The sequence below is a fragment of the Muntiacus reevesi genome, chromosome 5 (assembly GCF_963930625.1).
Source record: "Muntiacus reevesi chromosome 5, mMunRee1.1, whole genome shotgun sequence".
Lineage (NCBI taxonomy): Eukaryota > Metazoa > Chordata > Mammalia > Artiodactyla > Cervidae > Muntiacus > Muntiacus reevesi.
The window spans coordinates 18,360,236-18,374,115 of NC_089253.1; the positions used below are offsets into that span (position 1 = coordinate 18,360,236).

A 13,880-nucleotide genomic window follows, 5' to 3' on the forward strand; every position below is an offset into this window, starting at 1 on the left:
AAATCCAGGCTTAAATTGAAGAAGGTAGGGAAAATCACTAGGCCATTCAAGTATAACCTAAATGAAGTCCCTTATACAGTGGAGATAATTAATAGATTCAAGGGATTCGATCTGGTAGATGGGGCGCCTGAAGAACTATGGATGGAGGTTCGTAACATTGTATAGTAGTCAGTGACCAAAATCATCCCAAAGAATAAGAAATGCAAGAAGGCAAAGTGGTTGTCTGAGAGGGCTTTACAAATAGCTGAGGAAAGAAGAGAAGCAAAAGGCAGGGGAGAAATGGAAAGATATATTAAATTGAATGCAGAGTTCCAGAGAATAGCAAGGAGAGATAAAAAGGCCTTCTTAAATGAAGAATGCAAAGAAATAGAGGAAAACAATAGAATGGGAAAGACTAGAGAATCTTCAAGAAAATGGATATATCAAGGCAGCATTTCATGCAAAGATGGGTATGATAAAGGACATGAAATGGTAAGGACCCAACAGAAGAAGAGATTAAAGAGTGGCAGGAGTGCACAGAACTCTACAAGAAAAGTCTTAATGACTCCGGATGTTGATGTTCGTGTGATCACTCACCTAGAGCCACACATCCTACAGTGTGAAATCATGTGGGCCTTCGGAAGCATTACTGCAAACAAAGCTAGTGGAGGTGCCAGAATTCTAGTTGATCTATTTATAATCCTCAAAGATGATGTTATTAAAGTGCAACTGTTAATATGTCTGCAAATTGGGAAAACTCAGCAGTGGCTACAGGACTCAATTCAGTTCAGTCACTCAGTTGTGTCCGACTTTTTACCACCATGGACTGCGGCATGCCAGGACTCCCTGTCCATCACCAACTCCCGGAGTTTACTCAAACTCATGTCCATAGAGTCGGTGATGCCATCCAACCATCTCATCCTCTGTCGTCCCCTTCTTCCACCTTCAATCTTTCCCAATGTCAAGGTCTTTTCCAATGAGTCAGCTCTTCACATCAGGTGGCCAAAGTATTGGAGTTTCAGCTTCAGCATCAGTCCTTCCAATGAATATTCAGGACTGATCTCCTTTAGGATGGACTGGTTGGATCTCCTTGCAGTCCAAGGGACTCTCAAGAGTCTTCTCCAACCCCACAGCTCAAAAGCATCAATTCTTTGGTGGTCAGCTTTCTTTATAGTCCAACTCTCACATCCTTACATGACTACTGGAAAAACCATAGCTTTGACGAGATGGACCTTTGTTGGCAAAGTGATGTCTCTGCTTTTTAATATGCTGTCTAGATTGGTCATAACTTTCCTTCCAAGGAGCAAGCATCTTTTCATTTCATGGCTACAGTCACCATCTGCAGTGATTTTGGATCCCCAAAAAATAGACTGTCATTGTTTGCACTGTTTCCCCATGTATTTGACATGAGATGATGGGACGGGATATCATGATCTTAGTTTTCAGAATGTTGAGTTTAAAGCCAACTTTTTCACTCTCTTCTTTCATGTTTATCAAGAGGCTCTTTAGTTCTTCACTTTCTGCCATAAGGGTGGTGTCATCTGCATATCTGAGGTTATTGATACTTCTCCGAGCAATCTTGATTCCAGCTTGTGCTTCATCCGGCCCAGTGTTTCTCATGATGTACTCTGCATATAAGTTAAATAAGCGGGTGTCAATATACAGCCTTGATGTATTCCTTTCCCGATTTGAAACCAGTCTGTTTTCCCATGTCCTGTTCTAACTGTTGCTTCTTGACCTGCATACAGATATCTCAGGAGGCAGGTCAGGTGGTCTGGTATTCCCATCTGTTTCAGAATTGTCCACAGTTTCTGGTGATTCACACAGCTGAAGGCTTTGGCATAGTCAATAAAGCAGAAATAGATATTTTTCTGGAACTCTCTTGCTTTTTCGATGATCCAGCGGATATTGGCAATTTGATCTCTGGTTCCTCTGCCTTTTCTAAATCCAGCTTGAACATCTGGAAGTTCTCAGTTCACGTACTATTGAAACCTGACTTGGAGAATTTTGAGCATTACTTTACTAGTGTGTGAGATGAGTGCAATTGTGCAGTAGTTTGAACTTTCTTTGGCATTGCCTTTCTTTGGGATTGGAATGAAAACTAACCTTTTCCAGTCCTGTGGCCACTGCTGAGTTTTCCAGGTTTGCTGGCATATTGAGTGCAGCACTTTCACAGAATCATCTTTTAGGAGTTGAAATATCTCAATTGGAAATCCTTCACCTCCACTAGCTTTGTTTGCAGCGATGCTTCCTAAGCCCACTTGAATTCACATTCCAGGATGTCTGGCTCTAGCTGAGTGATCACACCATCATGATTATCTGGGATGAGGATCTTTTTTGTATAGTTGTTCTGTGTATTCTTGCCACCTCTTCTTAATATCTTCTGCTTCTGTTAGGTCCATACCATTTCTGTCCTTTATTGTGCCCATCTTTGCAAGAAATATTCCCTTGGAACCTCTAATTTTCTTGAAGAGATCTCTAGTCTTTCCCGTTCTATTGTTTTCCTCTATTTTTTTGGATGGATCACTGAGGAAGGCTTTCTTATCTCTCCTTGCTATTCTTTAGAACTCTGCATTCATATGGGTATATCTTTCTTTTTCTCCTTTGCTTTTTACTTTTCTTCTTTTCACAGCTCTTTGAAAGCCCTCCTCCAACAGCCATTTTGCTTTTTTGCATTTCTTTTTCTTGGGGATGGTCTTGATCCCTGCCTCCTGTACAATGTCATGAACCTCTGTCCATAGTTCTTCAGGCACTCTCGCTGTAGGACTGGAAAAGGTCAGTTTTCATTCCAATCCCAAAGAAGAGCAGTGCCAAAGAGTGTTCACTATGGTACACTACAGTAATGCTGCTATACACAAATATCTATTCACGTCCTTGCTTTTAATTCTTTTGAGTATATTTTTTTGAGTGTTTCATTGTGAAGATTTTCCCCTATGGTTTCTTCTAAGAGTTTTACTATTTTAGCACATACCTTGAGGTCTTTGATCCATTTTGAGTTCATTTTCATATGTGGTATAAAGTAAAGGTCCAACTCTTCTTTTGCATGTGAATATCCAGTTTTCATAGAATGGTCTTAGTACTCTTGTCTAAAATAAATTGACCATGTTTCTGGATGTTCTCTCCTATTCCATTGGTGTATATGTCTGTATTATGCCAGTATCACAGTGTTCTGATTACTGTTGTTTTGTGGTAAGTTTTAAAATCTCAAAGTATGTAAGTCCTCCACATTTGTTCTTCTTTTTTAAGATTGTTTGCCTTCCCAGCTTCTGTTGCAATTGTATGAATTTTAATATTAAAAAATACCATGAGAAACTTGATAGAGGTTGCATTGAATCTGTAAAGTACTTTGGGTAGCATTGTCCTCTAAACAGTATTAAATCTTCTAATCCGTGAACATGAGGTACATTTCCTTATTTTAAATATCTTCTTTAATTACTTTCAGCAGCATTTTTTTGGTCTTTTCAGTGTTCAGTACTTTCACTTCTTTTTGATTCCATTGTAAGTGGATTTTTAAAAAATTTCCTTTTTAAATTGTTCATTATAAGTTCTCTCTAATCTGTTTTTATTATTTTCTTCATTTGTTTTATTTTCTTGAGTTTGGACATTGCTATTTTCTATGCACTTACTAAATTTTTATCCTTTGTGTTTCTTGCTAATAATCTTTTTCTTCATTTTTCATCAATCCCTTCAGTTTCTGTTTCACATTTTTCTGTTACTTTCCCACATTGTCTCTGAGTTTTTGCTTCATGGTACTCTTTCAAGTATGTAGTTGCTTGTGTGAAATTTTTATTTACTTCATGTTGGAATTTTACTTTGCTTCATGTCACAAATTTTAATATGCATTTTCTTGCCCAGAATTTATTATGACTGTTATTTTCTATTGGTCCTCAAGTATCCTTGTAAAAATAATTCAGTGTAATTTTTCTTATTTATAATAGAATGTATTGAACTTCATGGACCAATTAGCAGGGCAATTCTATGTGATAGAAGAGGAGAATCTTGGATATTTTCCACTTTTCTTAGTTTGAAAGTGCCTTTTCTTATTGCTCAAATTAAAGACAGTTTCTTTAATGTGTAGTGACCTTTTGGGAATCAGTGTTCCCATGATCTTTCTATTCTGTCTGTTTCAGTAGCCTCCCTAATGTCAGTTGCCTCCTTACTTTTCTTTAAAACTGACTGCTGCCTACGTAGAATGCCACCACTTTCTAATATATTTCCCTCTCTTGCCATCACAAGCAGTCTTCTAAGACTTCCTTTAATACCCTCAACTTTGAAAACTCCTTTTCATTCCTTTTGTTGTTTTTTTTTTGTTTGTTTATTTGATAAGTTGTGTCCGACTCTTCTGCGACCCCATGGACTGTAACCCACCAGGCTCCTTTGTCCTTGGGATTTCCCAGGCAAGAATACTGGAGTGAGTTGCTGATTCCTTCTCCAAGGTATCTTCCCAACCTCAGGACTGAACCCATGTCTCCTGCATTGGTAGGTGGATTCTTTACCATTGAGCCACCTAGGAAGCCCTTCTTTTTTTTTTTAAAAAAAAAAGAATTAATTATTTTTAATTTTTAAAAATTTCCAGCTGTTCTGCATGGGTTGTGGAATCTTAGCTCCTTGACCAGGGATTGAAACTGGGCCCCTGCTCTCAGTAGTTTCTGTTCAACATGTTCTCCTTCTTAGGGTAGATCTTCATTGAAATTTTCCAGATGCCACCCACACAAAAGCCTCTCTGAATTTTTCACTTTTCTTCACAACTCTCCTTGTTCTCTTCTCAACACTAGAAGCTCCAGCACCAATTCTGTTGCTTTCTGGGCTTTACTTCCACACCTTTGCTGAACTTGAGGTTTGTATTCTTCCTTGTTCTTTTGTTTCATGGGGTGTTTCTGAGTGCTTTTTTTCTCCTTGTTGCTCTCTACAGTCATTAAGAGAATGTGTGGAGAGATGCACAACTAACCAGTATTATTCTGTAGAAATCCTTACTTGGATAATGTACCTCTCTTACTTGATTTATTAGCACTAGTTGATACCTTTTGAACTATCACCACTATCACTTCCTCAAGATAAACTGAGTGGTAAATAATTAGCCAACTTAAATCTCCTCCTCCTCTTCGCCTCCTAGTTTTGTACTGGCGAGATTTGTAATATTTACATTATACCTGTATTTGTTTTAGTCTTAAGACATCTTTTAGTTAAATAAATTCACTAAGACAATCATTTTGCTGTAGTTTTCCCATTTCTTTCTTTTTGACTGTAGTTCATCCTTTAATAGTCTCTTCAAGAAGAGCTCATGCATTTATGGTCAGCTAATCTACAACAGAGGAGGCAAGAATGTACATAATGGTGAGAAGATAGTCCATTCAATACGTGGTGCTGGGAAAACTGGGCAGTCACATGTAAACAGTGAAATTAGAACATTCCCTCACACCATGTACAAAAATAAACTCAACATATTTTAAAGACCTAAATGTAGGACGTGACACCATAAAGCTCCTAGAAGAGAACCTGACATAAATCATGGCAATATTTTCTTTGATCAGTCTCCCCAGACAAAAGAAATAAAAACAAAGGAATGGGACCCAGTTAAACTTAAAAGCTCTTGCACAGCAAAGGAAAACAGCAACAACAAAAAGACAGCCTAAGGAATGGGAGAAAATACATGCAGGTGATGCGACTGACAAGGGATTAATTCCCAAAGTATACAGACAGCTCATAGAACTCAGTATACAAAATCCAGTCAAGAAATGGGCAGAAGATCTAAGTAGACGTTTTTCCAAAAAGGACATACAGAAGGCCAACAGGCACATGAAAAGATGCTCAACGTCACTAATTGTTAAGAAAGATGCCAATCGAAACCACAATGAGAGATCACCTCACACTGGTCAGAGTGACTGTCATCAAAAAGTCTACAAATAATGAATGTTGGAGAGGATGTAGAGAAAAGGGAACCCAGGTACATAGTAGGAAAGTAAATTGATGCAGCCATTATGGAATACAGTATGGAGGTTCCTTAAAAAAACTTAGAATAGAGATACCATATGATCAGCAGGTCCACTCCTGGGTGTATATCTGGAAAAAATGAAAACATTAGTTAAAAGAGATACCCAGTGTTCATAATAGCACTATTTATAATAGCCAAAGCATGGAAGCAACCCAGTGTCCATCAACAAATGGTTAAGAAGATGTGGGATGTATGTATGTGTATGTGTATATTACTCAGCCATAAATGAGAATGAATTATTGCCATTTCTGGCAATGTGGATACACCTAGAGGATATTATGCTTAGTGAAATGTCAGAGAAGATAAATATTGTATAACTTATACGTGGAATCTAAAAAAAAAATAGTACAAATGAATCTGTATACAAAATAGAAACAGACTCACAGACATAGAAAACAAGCTTATGATTAGCAAAGGGGAGAGGGAGGAGGGGAGGGGCAAGTTAGAGGTGTGGGATTAACAGGTACAAACAAGTCTTACAAAGTATGTTCTCTGACCATATGGAATTGAAGTAGAAACTAATAAAGATAAATGGAAAATCCTCAATATTTAGAAACTAACATACTTCTAAATAACCCACAGGACAAAGAAGGACAAACATTACCTGTCTGCCAGCAACAAGGATTTACTGTTTAGCACAGATGAATTATATCCCAAATCTTATAATAACACTTAATGAAATATAATCTGCAAAAATACTGAATCACTACACTATACACCTGAAACTAATACAACATTGTAAATCAACTATACTTCAGTAAACAGCTATCATTTCTCCACTGAATTACCTTTGTACATTAATGAAAAATGATTTCTTTATTTGTGGGTCTGCTTCTGGACTCTTGATTTCTGTTTTATTTATCTGTTTATATTTATGCCAATATCATATTACCTAGATTACTGTAGCTTTATAGCAAGTCTTAAAATCAGATAATGTTTGTCCTTCTTTGTCCTGTGGATTATTTAGAAGTATGTTAGTTTCCAAATATTGAGGATTTTTCCAGCTGTCTTTATTAGCTTCTACTTTAATTCCATATGGTCAGAGAACATACTTTGTATGACTTAATCATTTTAAATTTATTATCACAATTTGAGGCCCAGAGTATGTTCTATCTTGGTAAGTTTTCCATGTGCATATGAAAAGAATATGTATTCTGTTATTATTGGGTAGACTGTTCTATAAATGTCAATTAGAAAAAGTTGATTAATGGTGTTTTTCAGCTCTTCTATATCTTATGGATTTTGGCTCAGTTATTGAGAATGAAGTATTTAAATCTTTAAGTGTAATTGTAGTTTTGTTTATTTCTCTTTGCTGTCCTATTTGTGTCTGCTTTAAGTGTTTTGAAACTCATAGTTGCACAAATATTTGGAATTATATATCTTCTTGATAAGATGATCTCTTTATTTGATTATGAAATTCCTTCCTTTATTCCTGGTCTTTGCTCTGAATTACTTGGTGTAATATTAACAGCAACTTCATCTTTCTTTTCAGTAGAGTTAATATGGTATATCTTTTTCTATCTTTTTACTTTTAATCTATAAGTATTTTTATATCTAAAGTGAGTATCCTATAGACGGTATTGTGGGCTTACCTCTTTAGGTTATCATATTTTTCATGATTTTAAACTATTATTATGAACTCTTAATTTAAATAAGTTTTTTCTTTGTGTTTTATCCATTTAAAGAATTGTCTTGAGTATGAAGTAGGTCTGAATTCTCTAGCTCTCTATTACCAATTTTTTTTTTTTTTATCAGTAAATTAGTTAAAAAAAAAAAAAAAACTTAACAAGCACCTAGTATGTGACAGACATTTTTCTGGTAATGGAAATATAGTGGCAAGGAAATCAAAGTCCTGTCCCTCAAGAATCTAACAATTTAGTGGCAAAATGTGTTCATTTTTTCTATATAAGTTGATTTAGAAGCAATTATAATAAAACATACACACAAACACACACATATATATAATCTTTAAGCAAATATTAGTCCTTTCTTTCTGAGAGCTTCCTTGGTAAGCCTTACCCTCAAATAATGGACTTTTTTGTGCCAGGCAGAATTGAAGGGCTTGATATAAGCTTGCCCAAAATCTTAGGGGAGGAAGCTCAGGAGAATGAGCCTGAGGAGATGGGAATGATTGTAATGTTTAATAGGTAACTATGAGTTCACTACATAACAGACATAGATTGGGGTATTGTGACATTGAGGAATCTGTGCTTATGTCTTTTCTGTCTTCTACAGACATTCAAGAAACAGCCTCTAACATAGAAAAAGGGTCATTGGAAACCCTTGGACTCTGGCCATCTTCCAGCCAGCCTAGATCAAAAGAACCCTCAAATACCCAAGCTCCTTCTGTATCACAGCAGCCCCCGAGGAGGAAGCTGTCACACCGTCAGGATCCTCCTAAGGGAAACATGCTACCAGGGGTTGCCAAGAACATCAGATCACCAATGTCCCCCAAGGGGGATGTCAAACCACCCGTGTCTCCCAAGGAGAAAATCAAGCCACCAGTGTCCACCAAGGGGGACATCAAACCACCAGCGCCACTCAAGGGGGAGGTCAAACCACCAGTGCACCCCAAGGGTGTGGTTAAACCACCAGTACCCCCCAAGATGGAAGCCAGAGCACTAGCATCCCCCAAGAGAGAGGTCAAACCACCAGTGCCCCTCAAGGGGAAGGTCAAACCACCAGTGTTCTCCAGAGGGCAGGTCTAATTACCAGAGGCCCACAAGGGGGAGGTCGTAGCACCAGCATCCCCCAAGAAGACCATCAACCCAAGTTCGTACCTAAGTGATCATCAGACAGACACCTCCCTCACAACTGAAACATAATGACTCCCTACCACAAAGAGTCTAGACCCACAGAACCCACCAAAGACACCCCAACCCTGAAAATCAACCCTGAGACCCCTGCTGTTGAATTCTCCTCTGAGGAATCCTTTTACATAGTACATTCCTCCTCTGCTAGTGTGTCATCATTCCCGTACAGGATGTCCTTGGAGGAAATTTAGCCACACTCGCTTTCTCCTTCCTCTCTGTACCTCAGGGTGACCTGATGGTAGAGAAAGGTCAACAGAGGAGTTCAGGAGAGCTAGGGAGACTCACAAAAACCATTCTGGTCTAGTCTTTCTATAAAGAATGCATTTCAAGGGGATGAGCAAATGGAAAATACCTGTTATCCTGGAGCTGGAGCTGGTTTCCCTCCAGGTGTCAGAGGATCTGTCTCATCCTAACCCTTCATAATATTCCCCTCTAAAGGAGTGGCTGTGGTGAACATCAGCCTGTAAATAAAGGCAGCCTCTCAAGAACTCAGAAAGTAATTGATACAATCTTTGGGGCCCTCTGCGGTCACTCAGGCTGACAGGGTCAAGGGAGGAGTTCCAGAGTGATGCCGTCCAGAGTCAGAGAAGGCGAGGTGGCATGGGCGTGAGCGAGGGCAAAGCTCTCAGCCCACTCACAGTCCTGTCGGACAGTGTGCGTGGGGTGCTTCCTCATAGCTTATCGCTGGCCGATTCCCCAGTGGGGTGATGCGTTTAATCCCATGTCCACCCAGTGACCTTTGGCCATCAAGGGAAACTAGAACTAAGAACCCAGTGTTAGAAGCAGTGAGTTGCATCCCACTGTGTGACCATCACCTACTCCCCCTCCTCTGGACCTCATATTCCCATGTATATGATGATGTGCAGGGTGTTGCCTCTGTTCTAGTTGGAGATCTTGGTGAAGGGGTGAGTGCTCAGGATGTCCTGTGGGAGCAATGGGAGTCTGAAGCTGCACAGCTGGACTGTCTGGCCTCACTGTCCTCAGCTCCAGCCCAGAGTCACCACCCACATGAAAGCCTCGGGCCCTCAGATGGGGAAAGGAGCCAGAGGGTAGAGTCCAGCTGTGCCACAGAGCTGCTGTGGGAGGCAGGCCGTGGTTGGGACCAGCTAGTGGGACTGCCAAGGAAGCCCAGGAGCCCGTCAGGTGTGTGGGGCTGGAATTGGAATTTTAAGAGCCTCAAGAAATGGAAACTGTCATCCCAAATAAGATGATTCAGTGGAATTGGAAGACAGATACAAGAAGACACAGCCTTGGGGAACACAGAGTAGAGAAGCAGCCCAGGGAAGTGCCTGAGAGGAAGACCAAGGAAGATGTGAGGAAAACCAGGTAAGTGGACCCATGGGGCCAAGGGGAGCTTGGAGGTCATGCCCTCTTTACCAGCAGCCCCAGGTGTGCCCTCCTGTGTCAGTGGTAGGACTCTGCCTTCTGTGCCCTTTGGTAGGAACTGCTCAGGCCCACACATCTGAGCATCAGTTACCCCAGCACAGACAGCCACCCTGACTAATGTGAGCAAAGAGCATTTTGGAGGGAGGAAGTGGGTGGTAACATCTGATGATGCTGAAAGACCAAGCACTAAAGAGTTGAATGGATTTAGGACTTTGTAACTCAAGCAAGGACTTTGTAACTCAGAGAGCAGTTTTGATGGAGAGATGAGAGGTAAGGAAGTAGACACAGCAAACATGGACAACCTCTCAAGACACGTGGCCAGCAGGGTGGATGAAGTGAGGATGGTGGTGGCTGATAGGGTTTCTTGGAGTCTGGGTCTGGGGGCCTTTGTTAGAAGTACAGACAGAAAAGCCTACCTCTACCTGTTCTTCCCTGTCACTGCTCACCATGGTTCTGGGATTGATGAGGTTGATCCCGTACTTGTTGATGGCAATTAAGAGGATCTTCCCAAGTGGTGCTAGTGATAAAGAACCTGCTTACCAATGCAGGAGACAGATGCGGGTTCAATCCCTGGGTTGGAAAGATCCCCTGGAGGAAAGCATAGCAACCCAATCTAGTATTCTTGTTTGGAGAATCCCATGGATGGCAGAGCCTGATGGGCTACGGCCCATAGGATTGCGAAGAGTTGGACATGACTTAGCAACTTAGTATGCATGCACATGAAAGTTTGGCTCTGTAGTTTGCTAGTAAAAAAAAGAAAACCCAGAGTCTGGGTTCACCCTTAAGGTGGGGAACCCAGAGCAGCAAATGTTCTATATGTTTGGGGTAGGAATGAAGCTGCCCCCAACTGGGCTTAAGTTTGCCTTTCCTGCTTCACACCTCATGCCCGTCAGCACTCAACCACTTGTACTTCCTGCCCAGGCCTGAGCTCACACCTCTGGGTCTTTGCTCAGGCCAAACTGTCTGCCAGGAACACTCCCTCCAGGGTCTCCCTGGAAAGCTGAGGTGTTGCCTGTCCCAGGAAGTCTCAGCCTTCACAATCTGTTTGGGCCTCACATCAGCTATTCCTTATTTCTGTATCTGACATTTCCTAATCATTAACACTTGAGCCAGCCTTTTGAGACTCAGGGGAGCCTGTGGGAGACTTAAAAAAAAGGACAGGCCCCGCGGGCTGGGACGGGGGACGTGGGGAGAGGCGTGGCGCGGACGAGAGTCCCGGGGCGCCACAGCCCGCCGTCCCCTTTCCCAGGGGGGGCGAGCGGGGCCGGGGGGCTGGTGGCGCGCGGCTGTCACCTCCGTGCGCGCACGCGGCAGGGAGAGGGAAGATGACGGCACGTGGGTGCTCGCGGGAGCCCTTGCGCTCTTTGCCTAAAAAAAAAAAAAAAAAAGAAAAAAAAAAGAAAAAAAAAAAAAAAGGACAGGGACACAATGACTTGTCCATGGTTCTAAGAGGAGAGTCTGGGAGAATTTAGATGAGGGATGAGTGGAGTTTGGAAGGTGGGGAGGGTGTTCCATGTAACCTTCCACAGGAAGGATTTTAGGATGTTTTTCTGGCCTTGTGATTGTAATTTTACAGTGGTATTTCTGAATCTCTCAGTTCAGTTCAGTTCAGTTGCTCAGTCATGTCCAACTCTTTGTGACCTCATGGACTGAAGCATGCCAGACTTCCCTGTCCATCACCAACTCCCAGAGCCTACTCAAACTCATACCCATTGAGTCGGTGATGCCATCCAACCATCTCATCCTCTCTTGTCCCCTTCTCCTCCCGCCTTCAGTCTTTCCCAGCATCAGGGTCTTTTCCAGAGTCAGTTGTTCGCATCATGTAGCCTAAGTGTCAGAGTTTCAGCTTCAACATCAGTCCTTCCAATGAATATTCAGGGCCAATTTCCTTTAGGATTGATTGGTTGAATCTCTTTGCAGTTCAAGGGACTCTCAAGAGTCTTCTCCAACACCACAGTTCAAAAGCATCAGTTTTTCGGTGCTCAACTTTCTTTATGGTCCAACTATCACACCCATACATGACTACTGGGAAAACCATAGATTTGACTAGATGGACCTTTTTGGTAAAGTAATGTCTCTGCTTTTTAATGTGCTGTCTAGATTGGTCATAGCTTTTCTTTCAAGGATCAAGCATCTTTTAATTTCATGGTTGCATTCACCATCTGCAGTGATTTTGGAGCCCCCCAAAATAAAGTCAGCCACTGTTTCCACTGTTTTCCCATCTATTTGCCATGAGGTGATGGGACTGGATGCCATGATCTTAGTTTTCTGAATGTTGAGTTTTAAGCCAACTTTTTCATTCTCATCTTTCACTTTCATTAAGAGGCTCTTTAGTTCTTTGCTTTCTGCCATAAGGATGGTATCATCTGCGTAGCTGAGGTTATTGATATTTCTCCCGGCAATCTTGATTCCAGGTTGTGCCTCATCCAGTCCAACATTTCTCATGATGTACTCTGCATATAAGTTAAATAAGCAGAGTGACAATACAGAGCCTTGACATACTCCTTTCCTGATTTGGAACCAGTCTGTTGTTCTATGTCCAGTTCTATTTGTTGTTTCTTGACCTGCATACAGATTTCTCAGAAGACAGGTCAAGTGGTATGGTATTCCCATCTCTTTCAGAATTTTCCAAAGTTTATTGTGATCCACACAGTCAAAGGCTTTGGCAAAGTCAGTAAAGCAAAAGTAGATGTTTTTCCAGAACTCTTGCTTTTTCGATGATCCAACAGATGTTACCAATTTGATCCTTGCTTCCTCTGCCTTTTCTAAATCCAGCTTGAATATCTGGAAGTTCACAGTTCACCTGCTGTTAAAGCCTGACTTGGAGAATTTTGAGCATTACTTTGCTAGCATGTGAGATGAGTACATTTGTACTCATTTTGAGCTTTCTTGGTAGTTTGAGCATTCTTGGCATTGCCTTTCTTAGGGATTGGAATGAAAACTAACCTTTTCCAGTTCTGTGGCCACTGCTGAGTTTTTCATATTTGCTGGCATATTGAGTGCAGCACTTTCACAGCATCATCTTTTAGGATTTGAAGTAGCTCGACTGGAATTCCATTACCTCCACTAGCTTTGTTAATAGTGACCTTCCTAAGGCCCACTTGACTTCTCATTCCAGGATGTCAGGCTCTAGGTGAGTGATCACACTTATTGTGGTTTTCTGGGTCGTGAAGATCTTTTTTGAATATTTCTTCTATGTATTCTTGCTACCTGTTCTTAATATTTTCTGCTTCTGTTAGGTCCATACCATTTCTGTCCTTTATTGTGCCCATCTTAGCAAGAAATGTTCCCTTGGTATCTCTAATTTTCTTGAAGAGATCTCTAGTCTTTCTCATTCTATTGTTTTCTTCTATTTCTTTGCATTTATCACTGAGGAAGGCTTTCATATCTCTCCTTGCTGTTGTTTGGAACTCTGCATTCAAATGGGTGTATCTGTCCTTTTCTCCTTTGCCTTTAGTGTTTCTTCTTTTCTCAGCTATTTTTAAGGCCTCACCAGATAACTATTTTTGCTTTTTTGCATTTCTTTATCTCAGGGATGGTCTTGATCACCACCTCCTGTTCATTGCCACAAACCTCCTCCATAGTTTTTCAGGCACTCTGCCTATCAGATCTAATCCCTTGAATCTATTTGTCATTTCCACTGTATAATTGTAAGGGATTTGATTTAGGTCATACCTGCATTGTCTTGTCGTTTTCCCTACTTTCTTCAA

At 40.9% G+C, this 13,880-nt stretch overlaps 1 protein-coding gene across 1 annotated transcript in view; it reads left to right on the forward strand.

The window, feature by feature from the left end:
- The window catches only part of LOC136169202 (glycerophosphodiester phosphodiesterase domain-containing protein 4-like), a 130,300-nt gene extending 121,621 nt beyond the window's left edge, over positions 1–8,679 (forward strand). The window contains exon 16 of the mRNA XM_065937016.1: positions 8,207–8,679. Within this exon, the coding sequence (XP_065793088.1) occupies positions 8,207–8,679 (473 nt within the window). The remainder of the gene's footprint in view (positions 1–8,206) is intronic.
- Positions 8,680–13,880: the final 5,201 nt, after the last annotated feature.